Source organism: Marmota monax, unplaced genomic scaffold, assembly GCF_021218885.2.
Source record: "Marmota monax isolate L192 unplaced genomic scaffold, Marmota_monax_Labrador192_F-V1.1 WCK01_AAM20220418_F8-fsc00057, whole genome shotgun sequence".
Lineage (NCBI taxonomy): Eukaryota > Metazoa > Chordata > Mammalia > Rodentia > Sciuridae > Marmota > Marmota monax.
Window position 1 is genome coordinate 8040631 of NW_026693933.1, and position 22968 is coordinate 8063598.

At 41.3% G+C, this 22968-nt stretch overlaps 1 protein-coding gene across 5 annotated transcripts in view; it reads right to left on the reverse strand.

Moving 5' to 3' along the window:
* The window catches only part of Rapgef5 (Rap guanine nucleotide exchange factor 5), a 238850-nt gene that overhangs the window by 61296 nt on the left and 154586 nt on the right, over positions 1–22968 (reverse strand). For all 5 annotated transcript variants that reach the window (XM_046463507.2, XM_058585344.1, XM_046463504.2 and 2 more), the window contains 2 exons: positions 10849–10967; positions 10294–10382 (listed from right to left, as the gene is read on the reverse strand). In XM_046463507.2, the coding sequence (XP_046319463.2) occupies positions 10294–10382; positions 10849–10967 (208 nt within the window). The remainder of the gene's footprint in view (positions 1–10293; positions 10383–10848; positions 10968–22968) is intronic.

Sequence of the window (22968 nt, forward strand, 5' to 3'; positions counted from 1 at the left end):
ACGCTGTAAGGATTATTTTTTCTGAAGAATTACAGATAGAAAATTGATGAGTTAGACAGATGATTTGTGTTACAATAGCAACCTTCAATCAGCTGCTATGCCTGTAATCCTAGTGGCTCTGAAGGCTGAGGCAGGAGGATTGCAAGTTTGAGGCCAGCCTCAGCAACTTAGCAATAACCTGTCTCAAAAAATAAAAAGGAATCCAGATGTAGCTCAGCGGTAAAACACCCCTGAATTCAATTCCTGGTATCAACCTTCATTTTATGTCAAGGAGACTCTGTAGACATAAGCCAATGTCCTATTTATATAACACTAAAACTGAGGACTACTATTGGGACCCCATAATTTTACATTAACTTTGTGACTTATCAGATACACTGGGTTGAGTATTTGGATTGGCCACTGTATTATATATTTGAAAACAGTATAATTTTATATATTTTGATCCCTGAAAATCGACAATTCATGTAACATACTTATGGTGACTCTCAGTATGCCACAATATTTTCTTTGCAATAATTTATTCTCCAGCCAGTCTAGAAAATTAGAAATTTACTATGAAAACAACTCAAGGTTACCCATGGAACTCTATATAACAAAAATGGGAATCAAGTTGGGTGCTTGAACAGGAGGGAAAGTCTTTTAGGTGAAACAATTACATGTAAATAAAAAGTGCAAATGTGAGCCTGGCACAGTAGTGCATGCCTGTAATCCCAGTGGCTTGGGAGGCTGAGGCAAGAGGATTGTGAGTTCAAAGCCAGCCTCAGCAAAAAAGCGAAGTACTAAGCAACTCAGTGAGACCCTCTCTAAAAAAATACAAAAAAGGGATCGGGATATGGCTCAGTGGGTTCAATCCCTGGCATCCCCCTCCCCAAAGCAAATGTGAGTAAAAAAGAAAGTCCATTCATTTCTACATCTTCCATAATGGCTGTCCTTTACACAGGGAAACTAGGATATTTTAATTTGTCCCCAGGATGCTCTGGACTTGCACCTGCACTTTCTCTTTACAAAGTCTGCTATAAATGGTCACCATTTTATGGCAAAAGTCACATCTGATAAGCTAATTTTAATTTCCCTGTGGTTAAATATTACAGTTTTAATTGCCCAGTGCTTTTATTTTCTACTTTATTTATAAGGAGACATACTCACATGTATAAATTTTAACAGTGGGTACAAAATAAACAAGGGGATAAACTGAAAGAGAATATAAAATTAAACATTGAATGAAAATGTTCATCTCTACATAGTGCACTACAAATATTGGGTAAACATGCATAAATGGCCCTGCATTTCACTGAAAACTTGACACTCGTTGGAAAACTATTACATTTTTTTATAATCATTCATGCTGAAATCATTTGCAAAATCAAATTAAAATTCAGACTATAAACTGTAGCAAAAGCATGGAGTAAACATGAAAACGATACAATTTTGAAAAACGCATCCAAATGATGGATCCACTCTCATTCTAAAGAGGCACAATTTCCCTGAAAGGTATGCTGCACACCTACTTATCACAGCCTTATCCATTAAACATCTTCCTTTGCCCATTGGTTATGCTGTAATGAATTTGTCCACATTTCCATTATTAGTCAGTGTATGTTAATGATCTTATACTTCAGCTCAGTCTCACTTCATTTCACCTTGCTTCATTACCAACAAGGGTATTAATGAACCCACAATCTACTAGCAGTGTTAAAGCATCAATTCCCCTGTTATCATACATAATATTGCATGTTAATAGGTGGTGCAAATAGATTAACCCAGAAGATGAACATCTTAAATGAAATCCAAAGGCAAATCTAGTTTTCAGTCACTTATCTGAGTGGTCTGATAGGATGTCAGCTAGAATCCCTCTCCCTCTTTTTTTTTTTTTAATATTTATTTCTTAGTTGGACACAATATCTTTATTTCATTTATTTGTTTTTATGTGGTTCTGAGGATCGAACCCAGGGCCTCGCACATGCTAGGCGAGCGCTCTGCCACCGAGACACAACCCCAGCCCCTCTTTTTTTAAAGCATTTTGAAGCAATTAGCTGGCTTTCCTGCTCAGAGCTGGAAATCAACAAGCAGATTTTTGTGCTGGAGATTAATTCACCTTTTCTTTGTGTGTGTGGTAAGGGGATTTAATCCAGGGGCACTCTACCACTGAACTACACCCACAACTTTTTTTTTTGAGACCAGATTTCAGTACATTGTTGAGGCTGGACTTGAACTTGTGATCCTCTTGCCTCAGCTTCCTGAGTGGCTGGGATTAGAAAAGGCTGGAATTACAGGTGAGCCCCACCATTTCTGGTGATTAGTTCATTCAGTAGCAAAGGGCCTGATTTGAGGAGTGTACAGTTTGAGTTGGACAATACACTTTAAAAAAAAATTCAATTATGTATTTAATCCATGATTTTAGTCTCTAACAAATTATTTTTGGAATAAAGCTAGGAGTATATCTGGGTGCTTTTCCAGATTCAAACATTCACTCGATCACCTAAGCAACTTAGTTAACTTCTACCTAGCACTTAAAGTCATGAAATGCCAACAATTATTCTGCACAAGGATCCATCTAATGGGATGAGGCTTGGATAAATGAATTGGAGTCCTGAATAATCTTTGAACTCTGGCCTTCAGTTCTGGAAGGGGCCTGTCTCAAATATCATTCAGTCTGGGACCTCTGCTTTTAAAAACGAGACAAATGAAAAGAACATTTCAACCCAGCTCTAATTATCTCCTCACTTTGTCAACATAAATTTATAAAGTCTCCCAATGCTTCTATTATGGTTGACAAACACATTACATTCTCCACATTAGTCATCAGGAGAGAAGCTAAGGGAACTGCCAAAAAACCAGATCACAACAGACCCAACAAAAACCACAACATGAACATGACAGGGCAAAGTAGAAACCATATTCGAATTGGGCACTTTTATTGCAGTTCTCTCTTGACAGCATTTCGGGGAGTTCTGTCATCATGTATAGCTGCTTGAGTCTTTGCTTATGTGGAAAACAGGCCTTTGCTGAGCAGTGGTGCTCATCATCTGCATGTCAGGCATACCCAGGGCAGCTGGAGTTTGTGCAAATGAATTCAGTCTTCCACTGATTTTTTTTTATTAGTATGTATGCAAGCAAAATTAACCTAATATTTAAAAGTGACAGGTTCATAAAGCTGAAAAGACCTTCAGTGCATCCCAGTTCAGTTATTCATTTTGAAGAAAGCTTTTTTTTTTCACAGTTTAAGATAGTAAAAGGCTGATATCCTTATCAAACATTTCCATGTGCATAGATTCTGCAGCACTAACAGCAGCTATTTACTAACTTGGGGCAATTGTACATACTTTACATTTCTTTTATTTCTCCTATGTTATTTCTTTTATTTTAATTTAGTCTATTTCTTTTGGCTCTTAGCTTTATTTCAAGTTAATTCCTAAAATACTTTAAATACATTAAGTTATCTTGTTGCCAACATAATTTTTCATTTAAAAAAGTTTTATTGAACTATATTTGACACAAAATAAACCTGATTTAAAACACACGGTTTAATTAGTTTTGACTTATTTCTACACTTGCAAAATCTTTATCCTAATCAAGATAATGATCTTTTTTTTGAGGGCACAGGAGTGTAATTATCCTAAACTAGTGTCTGTAATAATATTGGCTACTTAGCATTTATCTTAGAATATGCAGTATTTTTCATTTATTATTTATTTTCTAATTCCCTTCCCTAGAAGATAAGCTTCCATGAAGATAAGGTATTTGTCTATTGTTTTCCATTGTATCCTTAGCATTTAGAATGGTCCTACCTAGTACTAAGTCAAAGATATTTATATATAGAAGGAAGGAAATAGAGTTTTCTAAAGTATTCATTCAGGTGCATATAGAGACTACTCAAAAATTAAAAGTGCACTGTTATGTTTTTTATAGTAGTCTGTAAAGTTGAAAGTACAAGAGATATGATGTAGTATATTTCTTAACTGGGGGAAAACTGCAGCTTTTCTCTTGCAATAGACTATTTCTGAATATCCCAAAATGACTCGGTAATAAAACTCTGCAAATGGAATTTACTAGCTGCTGATAAATCAAAGCTGTTCTTCAGAAATGTTATGGCATAATTTCTCAAAGGAACTTTAAAAGTTTCCCATTGGACAGGGTTATATACAAACACACTTAAATCACCACCATGTATGGCCACTGAGCCTTGGATTCCAAGCTCAATACCCCATCAGCATTCTAACTGCTCCATGAGGCTGAAAAACTGCAACAGCAAAATGAAGTATCATGAAGTCAGTCCTAATTTCCTCAGTTCTCATGAGATGGCTAAATCATGGTGCTTTTACCCTAAAATGACCAGAAGATTCTGGAGGTCATCCACATGCATTCTCAGGTCTCCGTTGGATCTAGAATTCTGTGGCTTTCTGACATATTTTGAAGAAGAAAAAAAAAAAGGGCACAGAACCCTTTGAAGCCAAGAGTCTTAGTGATGAAAGACACCTCAGAGATCATTTCACTTATGACTTGCTTGAGGTCTTAGGCTGGTTTATTAATGGAGCACAGATCTGGGACTCTCAGCTTTAGAAGCTCATTTCAGTCCCTTTTCTACTCTGTTTATATGTGTTTGCTCCTTTCTTGAAACATTATTTCCAAGAGAAGTAAGCATTCTTGGCCATGAGACCAAAGGGCCACCCAGTGATTTCTGTAGGACAACAGAACCCTTGTAAAGTCCAAATGGGTTGCATTCACTAAATTATCACCTCATTCCAAGAGCTGAGAAGCCAAACAGCTGTGTGGCCTCTAGGTTTGTCCTTTCCTCAAAACTACTATAGTAGAAGGACAAGCAGTGCAGTTTGTGAATTGCAAACTTTTCAGAATGCAGAGATTCCAGGGATCAGTAGACATGCTGCTGGACATGGAGTCCTGGAGAGGAGATTGGAAGGGGGAGAAGGAGAGAGAAAATCATGGCCCTAACTCTTAGAGGCAAGGGTACATGTAAAAACATTAGAAACCTACAGCAGGTGTTTTAAAAGATGGAAGTGAAATAGATACAGTCAATGTTCTATTTTAGAGGTTTTCAAACCTGGTCCCATGTTAGCATCACCTGGGAAGCTGTCAAAGCTAGGAAGACTTGGGCCCTATTCAAGCCCACTGTGTCAGAATCTTTGGATATTGGGATGTGTTTAAAAGTGCCCTGGTGCTGCTCATGTGCAGCCACAGATAGCTACACAGGTCAGTTTGTTATATGATGATATAAATAAAAACAAAAGGGAATGGAGGTATTGCTCCGCGGTAATGCCACTGCCTAGCATGCACGAGGCCGTTGGCTCAGTCCCCAGCATCTTGGGGGAGGGTATAAAATAAAAAGAAAATATATAAATACAAGACAATTTAAAGTATGTATCAATTGCATAAGACCATAGAAAGACTTACCATTACCTAAAATTTTCTCTACCTACCCTCAAACAGTTTTAGTCCTGCAACAGGGACTGCTGTTACAGGGTTATAATGGTTTCATGACTTGAGTGAGGAAGCTCTGTTCCATCCTAAAAGTCAAGCAAGGAAGGAGATCACTTAAATTGTGTTCTATCTTTCCAATGATCAGAAGAAAAGAATTCTTAATTTTCTCCCATAAAAACCACATATCAAGGGCTTATTATGGGCCTGGTGCTGTCAGGGGTGGAGATAAAATGTTAAGAGAAAATGAGGCATCTGTCCTAGCTTTATTCAAAATTCTGCTAGTGCAAAGCTCAAAAAAGCCACCAGGCTGGCCACCAAAAACTTCTGGACTCTCCCTATCAAGGGAGACACTTCCATACTATAAAGCAGGCCCTGCCACAGAACTACAGCCTTAAAGGAGCAGGGAGGGATTCACTTGTTCAACTACATGCTCTACCTAATACTTGCTGCTAAAAGTGAACCATCGACGCTGAGGCACCCATGGAACAATCAAGGCAGATTGTGCAGACATGTCTACACCAGGACACATTAATAGAATATAGAATATACAGAACGATTAAAAAAAAAAAAGCAGCCATACCTTAAAGAAATCAGGTCAGGCTTAATGAGAACCAGTCACAGGCTTTCCCTATTCTGACTATCTTGTTCACTCTGCTTGCTTGTTTTCCTTGGAAGCCTATCATCACAAGTGCATTTTCTTCGAAAAGATGAGTAAGGAATTAGAAAATGAGAATAGGAAATGGAAAATAACATTTCGTCTTGTGTTTTTCCTAAGGCAGACTCATCACAACACATACTCAAAAAGAAAGATCAGTATTAAGGTTTTTCTCTATATAATCAATCAGATACAGCTTCCCCCCTGCTTTAAAACAGAACTCATTATTTTCTACAGAAGCATTTCTAAGCCACACATACTTATCCTCTCCAGGGAAGGGAAAAGGTGTCAAGGGGGACACCACTGGGACCCCTGGGAAGAGCTGGCTGGTTCTCATCGGGCACCTTCCTCCCTGCAGCCCCTCTACTCACAGCTTCCTGTTTTTTTTCAGTCTTGCCTTCCCTGTAATTCTCGTGGGCCGAGAGTGCCCCGATGATGCCTGCCCTATTTCTGAGAAGATAAAAGATAGAGCTGCAGAAACTGCTTCATTTTTCTCTAACAATCTAAAGTGTTTCAAGTCAGAACCTGAACCCTGAAAGAAAAGGGAAATCTTTGACAACAACTTCAATCATTTTCTACATTCACAAATAAACATCTAATGGTCAGTTTCAGTTTTTCCATTTCAAAAAAAATGAAGAACTATATGGTAGAAAGGAAAAAAATGCTCAAAAGTTTAGATTATAAAGAATTTTAGTGCTGTTTGCTATTTGTAAGTATTATTGCTAAATGAGTAAACAGAAGAGAAAGTACTAGACGAAAGAAGATTTCAAAGTTGGTTGCAAAGGAAGATCTAAATGCTTGGTTGGTTTACCTGTTCCCTACCAGCATTCTCCTTTCTTCTATTTAAGAGTTTAGAGGGACTCGCTCACTCTTCATTCCACAGGTATCCCTGGAGGACTCCCTGTGCCTGGTACTACCAGGAAGGCAAAGTCTGCAGATGGGCTTGAAAGTAGGTATGGTAGGTGGATGTCAAATCATTTATAAAAGTCATTAGTAGGCTGCTTTTCAGCATCCCTATAACAATTTTTGCCTTTAAAACTCAGCTTGATTTGGCGGTAGAGTACTGTATGAATTATTGAATTGTTTCTATTCTATTCTCAATTCAAGTAGCAACAGAAATAAACACTTTATCTCAAAAGTCTGGCATGCATCTTTTGATTCCATTCAATTCAGTAAACTTTTCTACTTGTATATTAATATCAATTGTCCTGTGTGATCATAGAAGACCTCCTCTATTGGGGTCTGGGCCTACATTTTCACAACTAAGTGCCTTTTGTGGGAAACAGAAGGGAAAATAACATCTCTTTCTTGGTTGTCTTCCCCAGTCTCTGGTGGGTACAGGAATGTTGGAATGTAAGAATCCAGAACAGGCTTATCCCAGCTTCTAGGACCATTTATTTCTTCCCATGTATACTTTCCTCCTCATTGCCACCAGGGCCATGTGGAGGGGCCACCATATGGCTCCCCTGGCCCCATATGGCTCTACCTCACTAAAAGGGGCGCTCAGGAACATAAAAATGCTGCTGCAGGCTTTTATTGCAGCCCCTTCTCATTTCCCTCCATCTGTCTTCCATATGGTTTATGCAGCTCGATTAGGCTCTTGCACACACAGGCCTCTGATAATGAGCCTGCCGGCCACCCCCAAGATAAAGAACTAGAACTCACCTCAGTCAATGGTAAGGGGCCTCAATGACTTGAAATATACCATTCATTTAGTATTCTAACTAGTGCAAATGAATAAGCACTTTTCTTCAATGTACATGCAAAATTTTGTTTTCTAAAATTTTATCAACAAAAAGCTACATGATAGCTTTTCAGTTGTATTTTCTCCAAGCTTAAAGTTTTGAAAAGCTACATGAGACTTCCACTTAGGTGTCCCTTTTCTATGCACATAACTCTCTCCAAAGTTGACTTTTTCCTTTTTATCAAATTCTCCTTTGATGGGAGGAAAGTTGCTATTATTTTTACTCTCCAATATCTCTATAAAACTGAAGTTTCATGTGTGTCTACCCCTCAATGTCTAAGGAAATGAGCAGCAATCAGGTGGGACTGACCCTGACTAGCCCCCTCCTGCTCTACTTAGGTCAGGGCTGTGTGGGTCAAATCACTGAGTCCTGATCCTCTGCTTTGTGTGCAGGTGGCCAAAGTGAAATATTTGACCTCAGGGTTGGTATAATTGAGAATAAAAATCACTAGACACCATGTGCATCCCCATTCCCAACAGGAAGCAATTGCTGGCATTAGTAACAGTAATAAAGGTGATAAGACATTCCCTGTTAAATGGCCAACCTGTTAGTGAGCACCTGGGCCATTTTTCTCAAAAGTAAAGAGGATGGGCTGAGGGTACAGCTCAGTGGTAGAGCACCTGTCTAACTTGCACCAGGTCCTGGTTTTCATCTTTAGCACCTCAAAGAAATGGGCAAGGTGGGGTGGAGAGAGAGAACACAAACTAATGACAAGTAGTAAGAAAAAAAGAATTCAAATTAAATAATTTCTATACTTATGATACTAAGCAGCAGAAAGCATCCAACACCTCCAAAGCTCTACCACATTTAAAGTATACTGTTCTCTTTCCATGACAGGCAACTTCCTGCCTTTTAAGTGCAAACCACCTGTGTAAAGTAGTCTGGCAGTCATTATGTGGGAAAGTATGCCCAGTTCCATGATAATTGTGCCTGATGAAGCAGAACATGGGAATAGTGCTTAAATGCATGAAATATTAATGTGCAGACATACAAAACAACCCAGAAAGTGCCACAACAATACTTTTCTTTTAGCTTATTTTGTTGTATATAAGGGAGAGCTATTGATTTTCCCAATTAAATGCCAAATATTCATTTGAATTTTGAAATTGACAATAACATTATTGTAGGATATGTGATTGAATCACTTGCTTTTTTTTTAAAAACCCATTCACATATTTCACACATTGCTTCTCTTATTGACCTTTGTAATGTAATATAGATCTAGCCATCACTCATGTTCAAACAAAACTACTGATGCTGGGCATGGTGCACACAACTATAGTCTTTGCTGTACTCAGGAGGCTGAGGCAGGAGTATCTCAAGTTTGAGGCCAGCCTGGACAACACAGTGACACCTTGTTTCAAAATAAAAAAAAAAATAGGACTGGGGAGGTAGCTCAGTGGTAAGAGTGCTTGTCTAGGCCCAGGGTTCAATCCTCAGTAACCCTTTTCCCTTCCACAAACAAACAAAAAAACTACAGGGATTCAAGGAGACTGTATTTTACCATCCCTTCTGCATGGTAAAAACCTAAGTAGATATTTTGTACTAATACAACCTGCAGCTCTCTTTTCTTGATGCAATTGGTTTTGCAAAGTATGGGTGTCACAGGTGCTATGGTAGCCACAAAAAGTGCATTTTAGTGAGGGGATCAAGTTGTAAAATTCAGGCCAACACCAGAGTCCCATTCACTGGAATAACTGCTCCAGGCTGGAACAAATTGCAAATTCTGCATCAGAGAAGCAAGTGCTCTCCCTGCCCTGATAAAGGAAATTATGGGGAAATCATTTTATAAATGGAGTAGTAGTGTTTTCAAAAGTGCATGGATGAAAAAGCTAAATGGGTATTTTTCTCTCAGGTCGAATAAAAAAGGACAAGTCTGATCAATAAGGCTCTAGTGAATTATAGTTTCTAGTCTGGAAAGCTGAGTATCATTTTCTGCACCCCAGGGCTTGCTCTGAGCAGCAGTTTGTAAACCACTTGGAAAAAAAGCAGAAGTTGCTGCTGAGCATATAGCTGCTGAGTAGTTTCAGTAATTGTTGACATTTCAGCAGGGAAGCTGCTGCCCCCAGTTCAGCATCTCCTACACACCAGGTAAATGTCTGCTAACCTTCCTCCCCTTGTATTTCTTTCCACTGCACAAGGGCTATAGAACACTGGCCTTTTGCCAGTTGCCTTTAGGTAAGATTTAGTAAAAATTACCAAAGAAATAAGAACATCCCCCTTCATATCATGTTCTTTGTACAGTTACTTCCCAGGCAGCTGCTTGGGAACTACATGTGTCCATTTACTGGATTTAAACAAAACAGCACAGGGCAAAGGGGGAGGCACACAAAGCATATGCTATTTCATCCCACCTGGTTTCAGCCAACAGTGGGAGCCTCGCCCCTAAGGATACTGACAAGGGCATCAGCAGCTTCCTGCAAGTCTGGAAGCAGGAGACACCCCTTGCCTTACCTGTTTCTTTGTCCTGGACTTCCTCCAGGTGCAAGTCATTCAAAAGGTGCTCCAAGATCTTCTCTGGGGTTCCCGACACCACCACGTATCTGTCAGAGAGCAGAGAGTCCACTGAGTCATCCTCGGTGGAAGACTGCGAGCGGCTGCTCCATTCATCATCCTCATCCTCTTCGTCGATGTATTTGAAATAAGGCACATCGAAGGTAGGCAAGGGCAGCTCTCGGTCTGAGAGCACCGCTGAATCTTTCCTCTCTAGATGAGGGTTAAAGACTCTCAGCCGGGAGCTGCCCATTGTGAACGGTTACTAACAAAGGCATCCCCTAAATGCTAAAAGATCTTGCCATCCCTGTCCTTTCACTGGGAACTGAGTCCATCTGGCTGCTAAGAGCTCTGCAGTCAGCTAGAACTGGTGAGGCGAGAGGCGGAGAGAAAAGAGAGGGAGGGGAGGGTAGAGGAGGCAGAGAGCGAGTGAGATGGAGCGAGGGGAAGGGAAGGCAGCAGGGAAGGAAACTGGGAGCGAGCGCGTGCCTGCTCGGCTGCAGGGGAAACTCTCACCTCCAATCGCTCTCCGCACTCCCAGCGGTGGGGGCAGGGCCACAGCAGCGCACTTTCCTCAGCAGCAGGACGGTCTGGTCTTGCTCTTTAACCTGAACAGTCGTCACTTCATCATCTTGCTTTAATTGTGGACAGGAGTGATGGATGGGAGAGGGAAAGAAGAAGAGAAAATTAAGAAGGAGCTAACTAGAGTTGCATGTGCTAGCTTTACAGCACCATTTCTTTAAAGATTTGGAAGAAATCAGGAGTAGGGCCAAGAGTCTCCCTCTAATATACAGAATCCAGACTCTGTAAAGGTTAAATTTAAGTTTTGCTTTTCTGTAAGTTTAAGTTCTGTTTTCCTGGAACCCGAAACTTATGTTAAAAACAGTTACTTATGTCAAAATGTACCCTGATCCAACACCCCCTGACAAAACGCATGATTATTCTGTAATGGTCATTTTGTAACAATCCCACCCTCGCACCCTAACTTCGCACCCTAACTGCCATATGAACTTCCCTGTTTAAACACTGCTTAAAAACTCTGCTTAAGCTGTGCTCAGGGCTCCAGCTTCTCTCAGGAGAGCTCTGAGCCCCAGCATGCTGGTCCAATAAACCCCTTTGCTTTTGCATGAGATAGTCTCTTGGTGGTCCTTTCCTCCAACGTTTGCCCGACCCTAACAACTCAAGTTCCATAGAAACATAAAGCAGTAGAGCGACACAAATACCTTAAAAGAAATAGGTAGGATGAGAGTTTGGATTCAAAGAGTTCATTTAAACTATCGGAACAATTTGAATTAGAGAACACAAAATTCAAAGTTTAAAAAAGCACAACATACTAACTGCATATGACTTCTCTTTTACCTGGTTAATGTTTTTAAACACTCTTTAAAATATCGTGGAAATCATATAAAAATATACATTATTTAAACACTAAAGAATGAGCACAGCCTTACTTGAAAACTACCCATTTAATCATTCAGATAGTCCCCCCTCCCGCCCCAGATGGTCTTCAAATTTATCATGTGCTTGTTTTGCCAGCATAAAACCAAAAATGGATCTTTAGTTAGAATCTTATCGAGGCTGAAATTTGGATGTCATGGGTGGCTGCACTGACTTTCTTCACCTCAGTCCCTTTTTAAAAGGAGAGAAGGCTGAACCATCATTCATTTCTGCATACACAGCTTCCACAGCCCAGAGCCAGTGTGGCCCGCTGACGTGGCTCAGTTGCAGAGGACGCTCCCTGCTGACCCAGCAGTGTGGACACAACTCTGAGCGATGAACACTTCCAGAGGGTTTAGTGTGAAACTCCCAATGTGCAATACCCAGGAAGGATAAGATAGCCCAGGACAGAGAATCATGAAGATGCATGTAAGAAAACCTAACTTCTATACTTTTGATGATTTGAAAAAAAGGTAAAAGTATGTAGGTTTCACCTTAAAAATGATGCCACCTTTTTGAACATGGGTTAAGATTTTTAGCATGTTTCTGCTATTGACAGAAAAATCCTATTAATCAGGTACAAACCTAAAGGAGGTTATCCCCACCCCTGATGGCCAGAAAGTGCCATATCCATTTTGCCTTATTAATTGCTTCTATAGGCCAATCAGGGATACCAATGATTTATTCACCTTTTATAAGAATAGAAAGGCACTAATCTTGTCATAATTACCAATCAAATCAATAATATTGTGATTTTAACTCCTGGTGTTCTGATTTTTAAGAAATGCAGTGATCCAGTCATTTAAATCCTCACAGATTTTCTTAAAAACAATCAGTATTGGTCATTCTAAACAGTAGTTTAATTTTATGATGATTCTTTGAAAATCTTTTAGTGGCAAATAATTTTACTATGTAAAACTGATGTATTACATTTCAGCAAGGTCAGACGCACAGTTTCTGTGGCAATTAATGTTGGATATTCATTGTTCAACTCCCTGAGGACGGCAGTGTGACTCCCGTAACATGAATACCAATGTGTAATTGCTATCTTTCATTTCTCTGAAGCAGTTCTTTTGTTATCCATGTGGCTGAAGTAAAATAAAGTGGCTAGAGAGAAAGGCATATATTGACCAGAAAGGAAAAAAAAAAAAGGAATGAAGGTCTGGGATACTAAAACCCACAGACAAATAATTGTGTGATTTGAAAGGATAAAAATCTTTCCCTGGGTTTCCTCTAGTCGTGAGCCAATATTCATTTTATATGACTGTTGTCATTCCGAAGTACGTTTTACATTCTACACGCACGTGATATATGGCATTATTAACTTCCGCAGGCCACGTGCATACATATGGATGGGAGGGCTTCTCTAATGTCTGTGCAACTGACGTGTATTACATGGCTGTGCACAGCAGCCATACTCTACTGGGCAGGGCATTAGCTGAATCAGACTGATGTACTATCAATAGCACCTTATGTCATTGTAATAGGTTCTATTTTGAAAACCTGTTAAAAATAAAGAAGAGAAAAAGCAGAAAAATCAATGAATGAAGGGAGATGTAAGTTATCAAAAAATTGCCATGAAAACATAATAATCCTATGCATTATGTCGAGCTCTGAGGAAGGAAAGTTAAATGAATGCTAATGACCCATATACCCTTAAAAAATTTCTCATGTTGAAAAAGGGCAGAAGTACCATAATTGAGGTTCTGGGTATGAAATTTTATTCTGGTGCTTGCTTTGTTAAGAGTAAAAGTACTAAGAGAGCTATCGTGGAAAATATGTTCAATGACAAATACTTCATGAAATGTATGAAAAATGTTAAAACACTTAATGGAGTCAGGTGTGGTAGTGCACCCCTGTAATCCCAGCAACTTGGGAGACTGAGGCAAGAGGATTGCAAGTTTGAGGTCAGCCCCAGCAACTTAGTAAGACCCTGTTTCAAAATAAAAAAATACAAAAAGGACTGGGGATGCATTTCAGTTCCCCCGGCTTCAATCCCCAGTTCCAAACAAATAAACAAAAACCCAAACTAAACAAAAAAAGAAAACCCCACTTAATCGACAGTCATTAAGTCAACAAATAGAAAGGGCCTCCTTTAGATAGGACGTCCATGGTGATGGATACCATGTGGCAGGCCCAGATGAGTAAGAAAAGTACCCTGTTCTTAACTAAGTTAATATATTCCATGGCAACCTAAGCATAGTTTGGTGAGCATACTAGAATGTTTCCAATTGCAAGAAAAAAAAAAAGGAAAAGGTAGAACCCTCAGGATTTGGCAGTTGAAGAAAAACTATGGTGATCAAGAGAATGGGAACGCCACCAAATGAGAAAAAGATGTGCAGAAGATTGCTTATGGGAAGACGGAGCAGTCTGTTTCAGACAGCTGATGTTTTAGTACTGATAAGACACCATGCGGGAGATGTTTAGTAGGCAGTTAGAAGAAAAAAGAGAGCGAGGTGAAGGGTAAAGGGCAAGAATATCAGAGTCCCAGGGAAAACCTCTTGTTTTTGAGACTACAAAGAACAAAACCAAGACAAGTCAGTAAGGAAAAAGATTGCCTGACCTTGTAAAGTTGACCAAGACAGTTAACCTAAGAAAAGGCGAGGAGGGGATCCCTTTAGGTCAAGAAGGGGAAGAGCAAGTGTTAAGGCAGAGTGGACCAAGGAGGACGGGAACAGAGGTGGAACAGCCTCTGGGGGTTTCATTATAGAGGAAAGGGGGTGGTGCAGATGGGGAAAGCACTGAGGTGGGAAGGGGACAGAGGGAAGAGCTGACAGAATGAGGAACACAAGTGGAGGATCAGGCTAGAAAAGGGACAGATGTCTTCCTTTCAGAAAGCTGAGGATGTAGGTTAGGGAATAAGGAAGCTGAGGTTGATCGCATGAGGGCCCCTATCCTCTTGGTAGAGTGGGAACTGAGGCATCTTCTAAAAGGGGTGAGGTGAAATTGGTGGCCCAAAGAGGACATTACTGGAAAAGTGGCTTCAGGGTGCGTAACAAGAGATAAACTAGTTATGAAAAAAGGATTGCCATGCAGCTTTGCAGACTGCTGAGGCTACAAAACCTGGTTTGATGACTTTCTGCTTTAAGAGCTCAGGAGCCTGAGAGGAAAACAGATGGAGGGGCCACCCTGGACTGGTGAAGGAGAGGGAGAGATGATGGAGGGGCTGGAGCACTTCAGGGAAAGACCTCATCACCACAGGGCCTCTGTCTGGCTGCGGAAAGTGTTGTTGAGTTGTGAACTCTGAGGGGCTGGGGACCACTCCTCATGGGGGCTTCAGTGCAGGCCTTGAGGAGCCAATGCCTGAAGTAGAGCAGATCTGAGTGGTGAAGAGGAAGAAAGGAACCGCCCTGTGAGATACACATGTCTTGAATCTTTTCCATGGTTTCTGACTTACAGCTCCTGTTCACCTTTATAATTTCCTGTTTGAGGGCAACTCTAAGAATATCTTTAATTAAAGTATTTGGTGGCCTTTTGTCCTTGGTTCCAAAAGCAGCTCCAGAATACTTCCAGAGTTTATGTTAATGAGGTACATTTGGGAAAGTCCCTAAATAACCACACCATGGGGGGCTGTTTGCCAAGGGCACCAACCATCAACTCAGAGGGCTGGGACTCACAGCCACAGCCTCTACCTCAGAGGAGGGGAAGGGCTGAAGATGGAGTTGGTCATCAATGGTCAATGACTTAATTAATTATACCTACATAAGGAAGCCTCCAGAAAACCCCAGAAGGACCGAGTTCAAGGGGCTTCTAGGAAGGCAAACAGAAATTCACCCATATTCCAGGAAGGTGGTGCATCTCAACTCCTCAGGGGAGGATGCTCCTGTGCTGGGGACCCTTCCAGACCTTGTCCTGTGCATATTTTCACCTGACTGCTCATTCATATTCTTTAAAAGATCCTTTACAATAAACTAGTAAGCATGTTCTCCTGATTTATATGAGCCACTCTAGAAAATTGATTGAATCCAGTGAGGGGATTGTAGGCACCCCAGTTTATAGCCAATAGGTCAGAAGCACAGGCATCCTGAAGCTTGTAACTGGCATCAAAAGTTGGAGGCAGCCTTGGAGGACTCGGCTCTCAACCTGTGGGATCTGATGCTGTCTCCAGGTATACAGTGTCAGAACCCAGCTCCACTGCAGGACATCAATGAGCTGGTGTTCATTGCAGAATCCCTGCTTGGAGTATGGGGGAAACTCCGGCATATTTGGTCATAAGTCTGAGTAGGTTGCTGAGTGAGAGAATAGGGGGAAAAAACCCAACTTTTGTGTTTTCTTCCCTATATTTTCAGATCCTGACAGCTGGAAGCTGGCCTGGCACTAGTAGTTAGGACTTGGTATTCTGTTGATAGTAATTTAGTAGAGAATCAACACCAGACTAAACCACTGTGTGACCATGATAGGACACAGGACAAAAACACAGCCACTCAGCAATCATATCTGAACATAGACAGGCATGAACATGGTCCATCCCACAATATACTCAAAAGCCCAAATAATGTGAGTGACTGTTCTTTTTTCAGTGACAGCTGTAGCTTTGCCCTACTCTGCCCTCCAAGGTGAGGGTAAGATTGAGTACCATATTCAGTCCTGAAGTTATCCCTGCTTCTTAACAGCATCTAGTCCAGAGCAAAATCTCACTTCCTTAAGGGTTCCCAAGCTCACCTAATACACACCCAAATCTTACAAGTGCTTTCTTCTAGCACCCTCCTGCGGAGATGCCCCATGGTTCCCCCTGGTTTGAGGGTCAAGATCCTCACTCCAACAAGCAATAAACCCAACTGGTGGTCTTTAGCTGGAGGGCATTGAAAAAGTACCAGAGACTGCCCTGCCATTGGTACGCAGTGATAATGAAGACAGCAATTATGGTGTTAAGCATAAAACACATTCCCATGTCATGGTGATGAGAGCTACACACAGAACATTCCTGTCAGTGATGGCCAGGAATGGGGCTGGAGATGGTGAGGTAGGAGCCAGACAACAAAACTACCCAGGACAGTGGGAGAACATCCGGGGGTAAAATGGCACCTAGCTCAAGGGAGGAGGGGTTGTGGTAGGTGTGATAATGACATCCAGGGTGAAGTGGGAATGGGCCGGCAATCACAGGAGCAAAATGTTCTTTCTTGCCTCTGCCCATGGTGCTGAGCCCTGGTGTGTACATGCGCCTCCTTCCAACACACCCTTTAGCCGGTAGATCTGTAGAAACCAGTTCTTGTCCCTAATCTCTTGAGGGGATGGTAGGAGAAACAAGGAATCCAACAACTGGCCAGATGGATCCTTCACAGCTTTGCCTATAGGGCCATTATTTGGGATGAGTGGGAAGGTGGGCGAAGAGGAAGCACAAAGATAAACAGGTGCCCTCAGCTGAAAGCAGGGAAAGCCATTTGCTCACAGAACCCCAGGACTCTGAACAGGGCCAATCAGGAGCATGAAAACAGACGAGACTTCCAAGTTTTCCCTGGTCCTCATCTTTGTTCCATTCTTTGGATGAACGGCTCTGATTTATTTTCTGTTTGGTTACGCTGCCATCCTGCCTATGAATTCCAAATGCATAATGGAACCAGTGCCTTCCTCTGACTCAGATTAACTTCCATGATCATGACCAGCTTTTATACTCCTAAATCAAACATGTAATTTGTTTCTTTCATTTATTCACATGAACAACAGACTTATTTTTTAGGAAGAAAATACCTATAGAGTTATAAAGTTATAAAAATACTGACTTTTTTTTTTTTTAATAAAAAGGTAAGATGAAAACTTGATACTTGTGGTTTAGCAGGTCCTAGCCTGTGCTGTCCTGAGTCAAGCTTCTGACTGTATTCGCTTTCACATATCACTAGCACTACCAAGAAAAGTGATCATGGAGGGATTTCTCCTTCCTGCAGGAATTGTTACAAATACTTTCTTGATTTTCCGTTTTCAGAGATAATGGAAAGACTCCTTTCCCAAGTCATCCTGTGAGGCGACTACTGGCATTCTCCAGGGCAGCATGTCCCTGCTACTTTATGAGCATATACTTTACAAGGGTCCTGAGCTGGAGTTCATGGATGGGCTTCAGGGACTCAGAGAATCCTCTGAAAATATATAGGGTTTTTATGTGTGGTCTCATTTTCCCAGGCAGAATCTAGAGTTCTCAGTGCTGAAGTCAATGAATTCCCAAAGGAACCATGTTCAGAACTCATGCATTTATCACCTTATCTAAGTCTCTAACCCCCTCTATGCAGATGGAATGTCCCTGTCAGGGTTTCTCTTTGTCTTCTCTACTACATAAGGACATCTTGAAGGCAGGAACTGTTCTCTCCATTTCTCTTTCTAACTCAATGACAGTCACTTGATGAAGATTCACTGAACATGCAAATCATTGAGGGAGCAGAAGTGCAAAGAAGGTGAATCCTCTCTAGAAGGCAGAACTTGGTGTCAGGGCTCCAAGTCTGCTCGTACTCGAAGGTTTTCTCTTCTCCACTCAGTGCTTTCTACCATGCTGCTCATCTTCTGAGGAAATTGTGAACTTATGTGTTATAACCACTTGCTAGAGTGCAAGGACTCCAACCAAGTTCTAGCAAACTGAGCATCCCTACCACTGACATTTAAGAGGTCAGGCAACTAACGCAACACTAGGAAGGCATTACTAAATGGTGCCATCCCTTATATGACACATGAACAAAACAAACGGGTGGCTATGAACGGGTCAAACTGCAAGCTAAATTGTGAACTGGGCAAAGTCTGTCTTTTGTGCCTCTGATCTCCCTTTCCTACTCTATTCTCCCCTAACCAGGATCCCTAACACTCCTCATGGGATCCACTGCTTCAAAATCACCTGTCTAATTCAGGCAGCATGAGAAAACCTTTCAAATAAAAAACATTGAGAAGAATTTAATTCAGGGACAACACTAATCAAGAAATCATACAATGGCAAGTGCAGTGGCACATGCCTATAATCCAAGCTAGTTGGGAAGATCACAAGTTTGAGGCCAGCCTAGGTAATTTAGCAAGACCAGTCTCAAAATTAATTTTTTAAAAAGGGCTCCGGATGTAACTCAGTGGTAGAGCATTTGCCTGACATGTGTGAGGGCCTGGGTCTAATCCCCAGCACTCCAAAAAATGGAAAAAAAAAATAGAAGTCATACAGGTAGCACAAGTTCTAGAGCTGTGTTCTAAGTTTGTGAACATATTTGTGACAGGTCACAGAGCAGGAAGGTGGTGAGGCTGAGGTGTACCTCAGTGACAGGTTGTTTTCCAGTGCCTATAACTAGAACCACTGATGTCCCTTAAGGTGATCAGTGCTCTTTATTATAGATCACTGATGTCATACTGGCTTTAATTAGCTCTGGTACTAATGGCCAAAGACAGACAACCTGTGTTGGCGGTCAGGAGTATCAAGGACCTGGTGAGTCAGTTTGGCATTCAGAATGGCCTGTCTGGTTTGGGAACACCATCTAGGGGATTGAATTTGAAGAGAAGAGGGTTAACAAGGGCTGAGCATGGTACTGAGGGGCACAGCTCAATCAGCTCAGGTCAGGCAGAGCCTAAGACACAGCAAGGGGAAAATGAAGGGCTGACAGGGACCCAGGCAGGGACCGAGGCAGAAAGTTACACATGGCAAGGACTGTGTGTGTAACTGCCACATTTCTGGGGCCATCTATGTTCATAAACTTGAGACCCAGAGACAAGTAGGTAAGTGTGATAGAGGCAAGGTTCCCAATACAGAAGCCGCCTTAGGCCTAGTGGGCTCAAGAACTGGACAGAAACTGACAATATACTGTAAAAATGATTAGTTTTATATTATGCAAATTTTGCCTCAGAAAAAGAGAGAGAGAGAGAGAGAACAGAGAGAGAGAGAGAGAGAGAGAGAGAGAGAGAGAGAGACAGAGAGAGAGAGAACAGAGACAAGCAGACAGGAGCCCTAGGACACAGGGATTTGTTGACTGAGATACTGAGAACTCTGCACCAAGCAGCCACCAGGGGGTCTGAGCAGCACGCCCCGCCCCAGGGAGTTAAGTTGGGGAGCTGGAATGTCTTAGACAGATGAGATCAGAAGAATGAACGATAGTAGGTTATTTCCATTCGCTGAGTTATCTTGCCTTCTGGGAGAGGGAATCTTGGAATTACTCAGGATGTTCCAGAAAGGTAATTTTCCACTGGTGGGTGGCAAGATAATGCAAGCTGATTGGGACTCGATGTAAGAAAGCACTAAGAACAAAAGAAGAATGAGCCATCTCTCAAGCTGAAGCAGAGCCTGTCAACAGTATCACAGAACAAGTGAAGATGATTCTGGATTGAGAACGAGGGCTAGGCTCGGCATCCTTTCCATTGCTAAAGTTCTACAAAATTCATCTGTTTTGATTCTGCTTTTCTCACAGAAGCCCCAAGGATTGGCTGTCCCAAATAGGAAGAAGGCAAGTGATTTGGCAGTTAGGTATCACTTCCCATCTTGTACTATGGAAATTTGAGCACAGCTTAGCAAACCAAACCACCAATGCCCGCATCTATTTTGTGCTGTAAATGCGGGTACAGCAGAATTGGAATACTTATCTGGGGGGGAAAAATCTCTGGCCAAAAAGAATTTTGTCTGAGACTAACATTCACAGAATTTGCTGACAATGTATCTCCTGATTCTTTTTCTCATGGAAAACCAGAACTAAACACAAAAGGACAAAGGAACATTGCTGGCAAGATACAACTGGTTAAAAGAAAAATTAAGTAAGCAGATGTGTGTCAAGGTAAGCCATTAAGACTACAAGACCAAAGGTGCTGGCCTAACAAATCCATCTTTGTATAGGTTACCCTAGCAGAAGGAGGGTAATTAAGAAATAATTAGTTCTTTATTTTTATACCATACATATTAAAATTAATAACTCAAAGTGAAGGCTAATGGGACTAATAGAATTCACCATCCTCAAATGTACAGAACCTAGGCAAAGTCTGACTTTCACAGGTGTGAAAGCAAACACAAATTTACTGTGAAACTTGACCAAACACAGAAAACCAGTAAACATATCTGGATAGAAAGCTTTTAGCTGCTAAGGAAGAACTGCTTTGCATCCTGTTGCCTCTAAGAATTACATCATATAAACAATTTGTTTAAGAATCCTAAAACAAGAGCAAGCTCAGGAACTTGATGCTGGGTCTACTTCAGCTAGCAAACCTGCTGTACAGTAAAGCAGAAGAGACGGGGATAAAGTACAGTATCTTGAAATACAGAGTCAATGTCTTTTTATCACAAAGATATTTCAACATGCTGTACTAGCTTGATGGATCATCCTGGATACTAGCAGAAAGTGTTCAATGGAGAAGCTATTTACAGAAGCAGGGACAGATTTGAGAAAACTAAGCAAAAATGGTGAGAAAATCATGGGCTAGCAAAGAGGGAGCGCTAACTACCACTAGGCTGAAAGGGCCAAGTAGAGGTAAGAGAGAGTATAGGATCCTTTAGAAGCTGGAGGTGTAAATGAGCTGCACCAAACATGTCTTGCAGTCACTGCCAGAAATGCAGGAGGAAGTTGGACAGAGTGGGAAGCACTATGGACCCTCTTCCTGCCACTTTTGCTGTACAGTCTGTGTCTTCCATTGAATGAGTCCCATGCAAGCTAGAGGGCAAGAGATGGGGGTGACACAGCCCCAGGGGTCAGGACTCACTCCCACAGGCACAGCACATAGGTGAGAATGGAGGAGAAGATGCAATGGAGACAAACTGTCCTGCTTCACATTCCAGAGTCTCCAAGAAGCTGGATTAACTTTCTAATTTAGACTACACCATACGGGTCATGTCCATTTTCCTGCTGTCAGGAAAATAGCTAAAAAATCTAAAAACTTTGGGGCAGGGTATATTAGCATTTCCATATTTGACTTAGTCCAATTCCCTCAGGCTTTACTGTCCTAACTCTTGCTTGTCTAATGCCAGCACTACAATGCAGTGCCTGCAGCTTGCTTCATCCTCCACTCTCCCCATGTGACCTTTGAAAGCAGGTGTTCAATCACACAGATGTTAATTTTTTAATCATAAAAGCTTAAATTTTATTAAATCTTTTCCAGCAAGTCCTCTAGTTGCAATATAAATGTTCTTGGTTGCTGACCAGATTTGGGAGTGGGGATGGAGAAGAGGGAGGATAAATGGCAAGGCCAGTTCCACTCTGAGGTTAGTTGCATGGGGACAGGGACCTGTTTAGTTTTCTGTTTCATCCTACACTGAGAGCAAGTGCCCTCTAAATGAATGAGTGGCCTGGTGTGTAAAGAAGAAGTGGATGGACACTGTAAACTAGGTAGATCAAGGACAGAGAGGTTGGCAAAGAACAGGAGGCAGAGGTCCAGCTCCAGAGAAACTTATTCCAGAGAACATGTGAGGACAGAAAGAGAAAGTCAAGCTAGAACAAAAAGGACAAGATCTAGAGGCCCTGGGTCCAGGAACTAGCACTCCAAAGTCTGATCCAGGAGGAGTCTGAGCCATGGAAAAACCTTTCCCAGAGCAGAAACAGAGCTTGATTTTTGACCCCAGGGTCTTTTGAACCACTTCTCACCCAAGGAAAGGCAGGTCCTAAGAGAACAGTCAGATTCATAGTTACAGACAGATTCTCAAACTGTACTAAGGAATGGATGGATGATAGGGGTTGTCTTGTCTTGAGTCAAATCGTGACAACTATCATTTAACTATGTTTCTGGGAAAAATAATATACTCCCCAGTTTTCAAAGCATTATGTGAAATGTAATCTGTCGCAAGGGATTTTTAGGTTAAAAAAAAGAAAAAAAAAAGGACTTACTGCAGTCCCAACTCAGCTACTATTCGATCACCAATGACTATGACTACATAAATCTAATTTGTTAAAAATCCACATGCCTTACCAGGATTCTTTCCACTAAAGCCCATGCTCCATTTCTCTCTCTTTCATGGGTAATAACAATTCTTAACAGCATTAAAAATTGAACTCAGATAATGACATTCCTTCAAAGAAATTATGGTCCAAATAAAATTCAACTGATAGGGTCCTCGGTTCAATCCTAGACTTGCCAAATACTAGCTGGATAGTCTTGGTGAAGATGCTTAATCTCTTTGAGCATCAGTTTTCTTATCTGTGAGATAATACCTCCTTTATAGATTCAGTCAAGTGCTAGACATAGAGAAAGCCCTCAATAATAGGATGCAGAAAAACACACACGTATATTGTAGTGATAAGCCATTTAAGTATGGTAACACCCAAGTGTTAACAA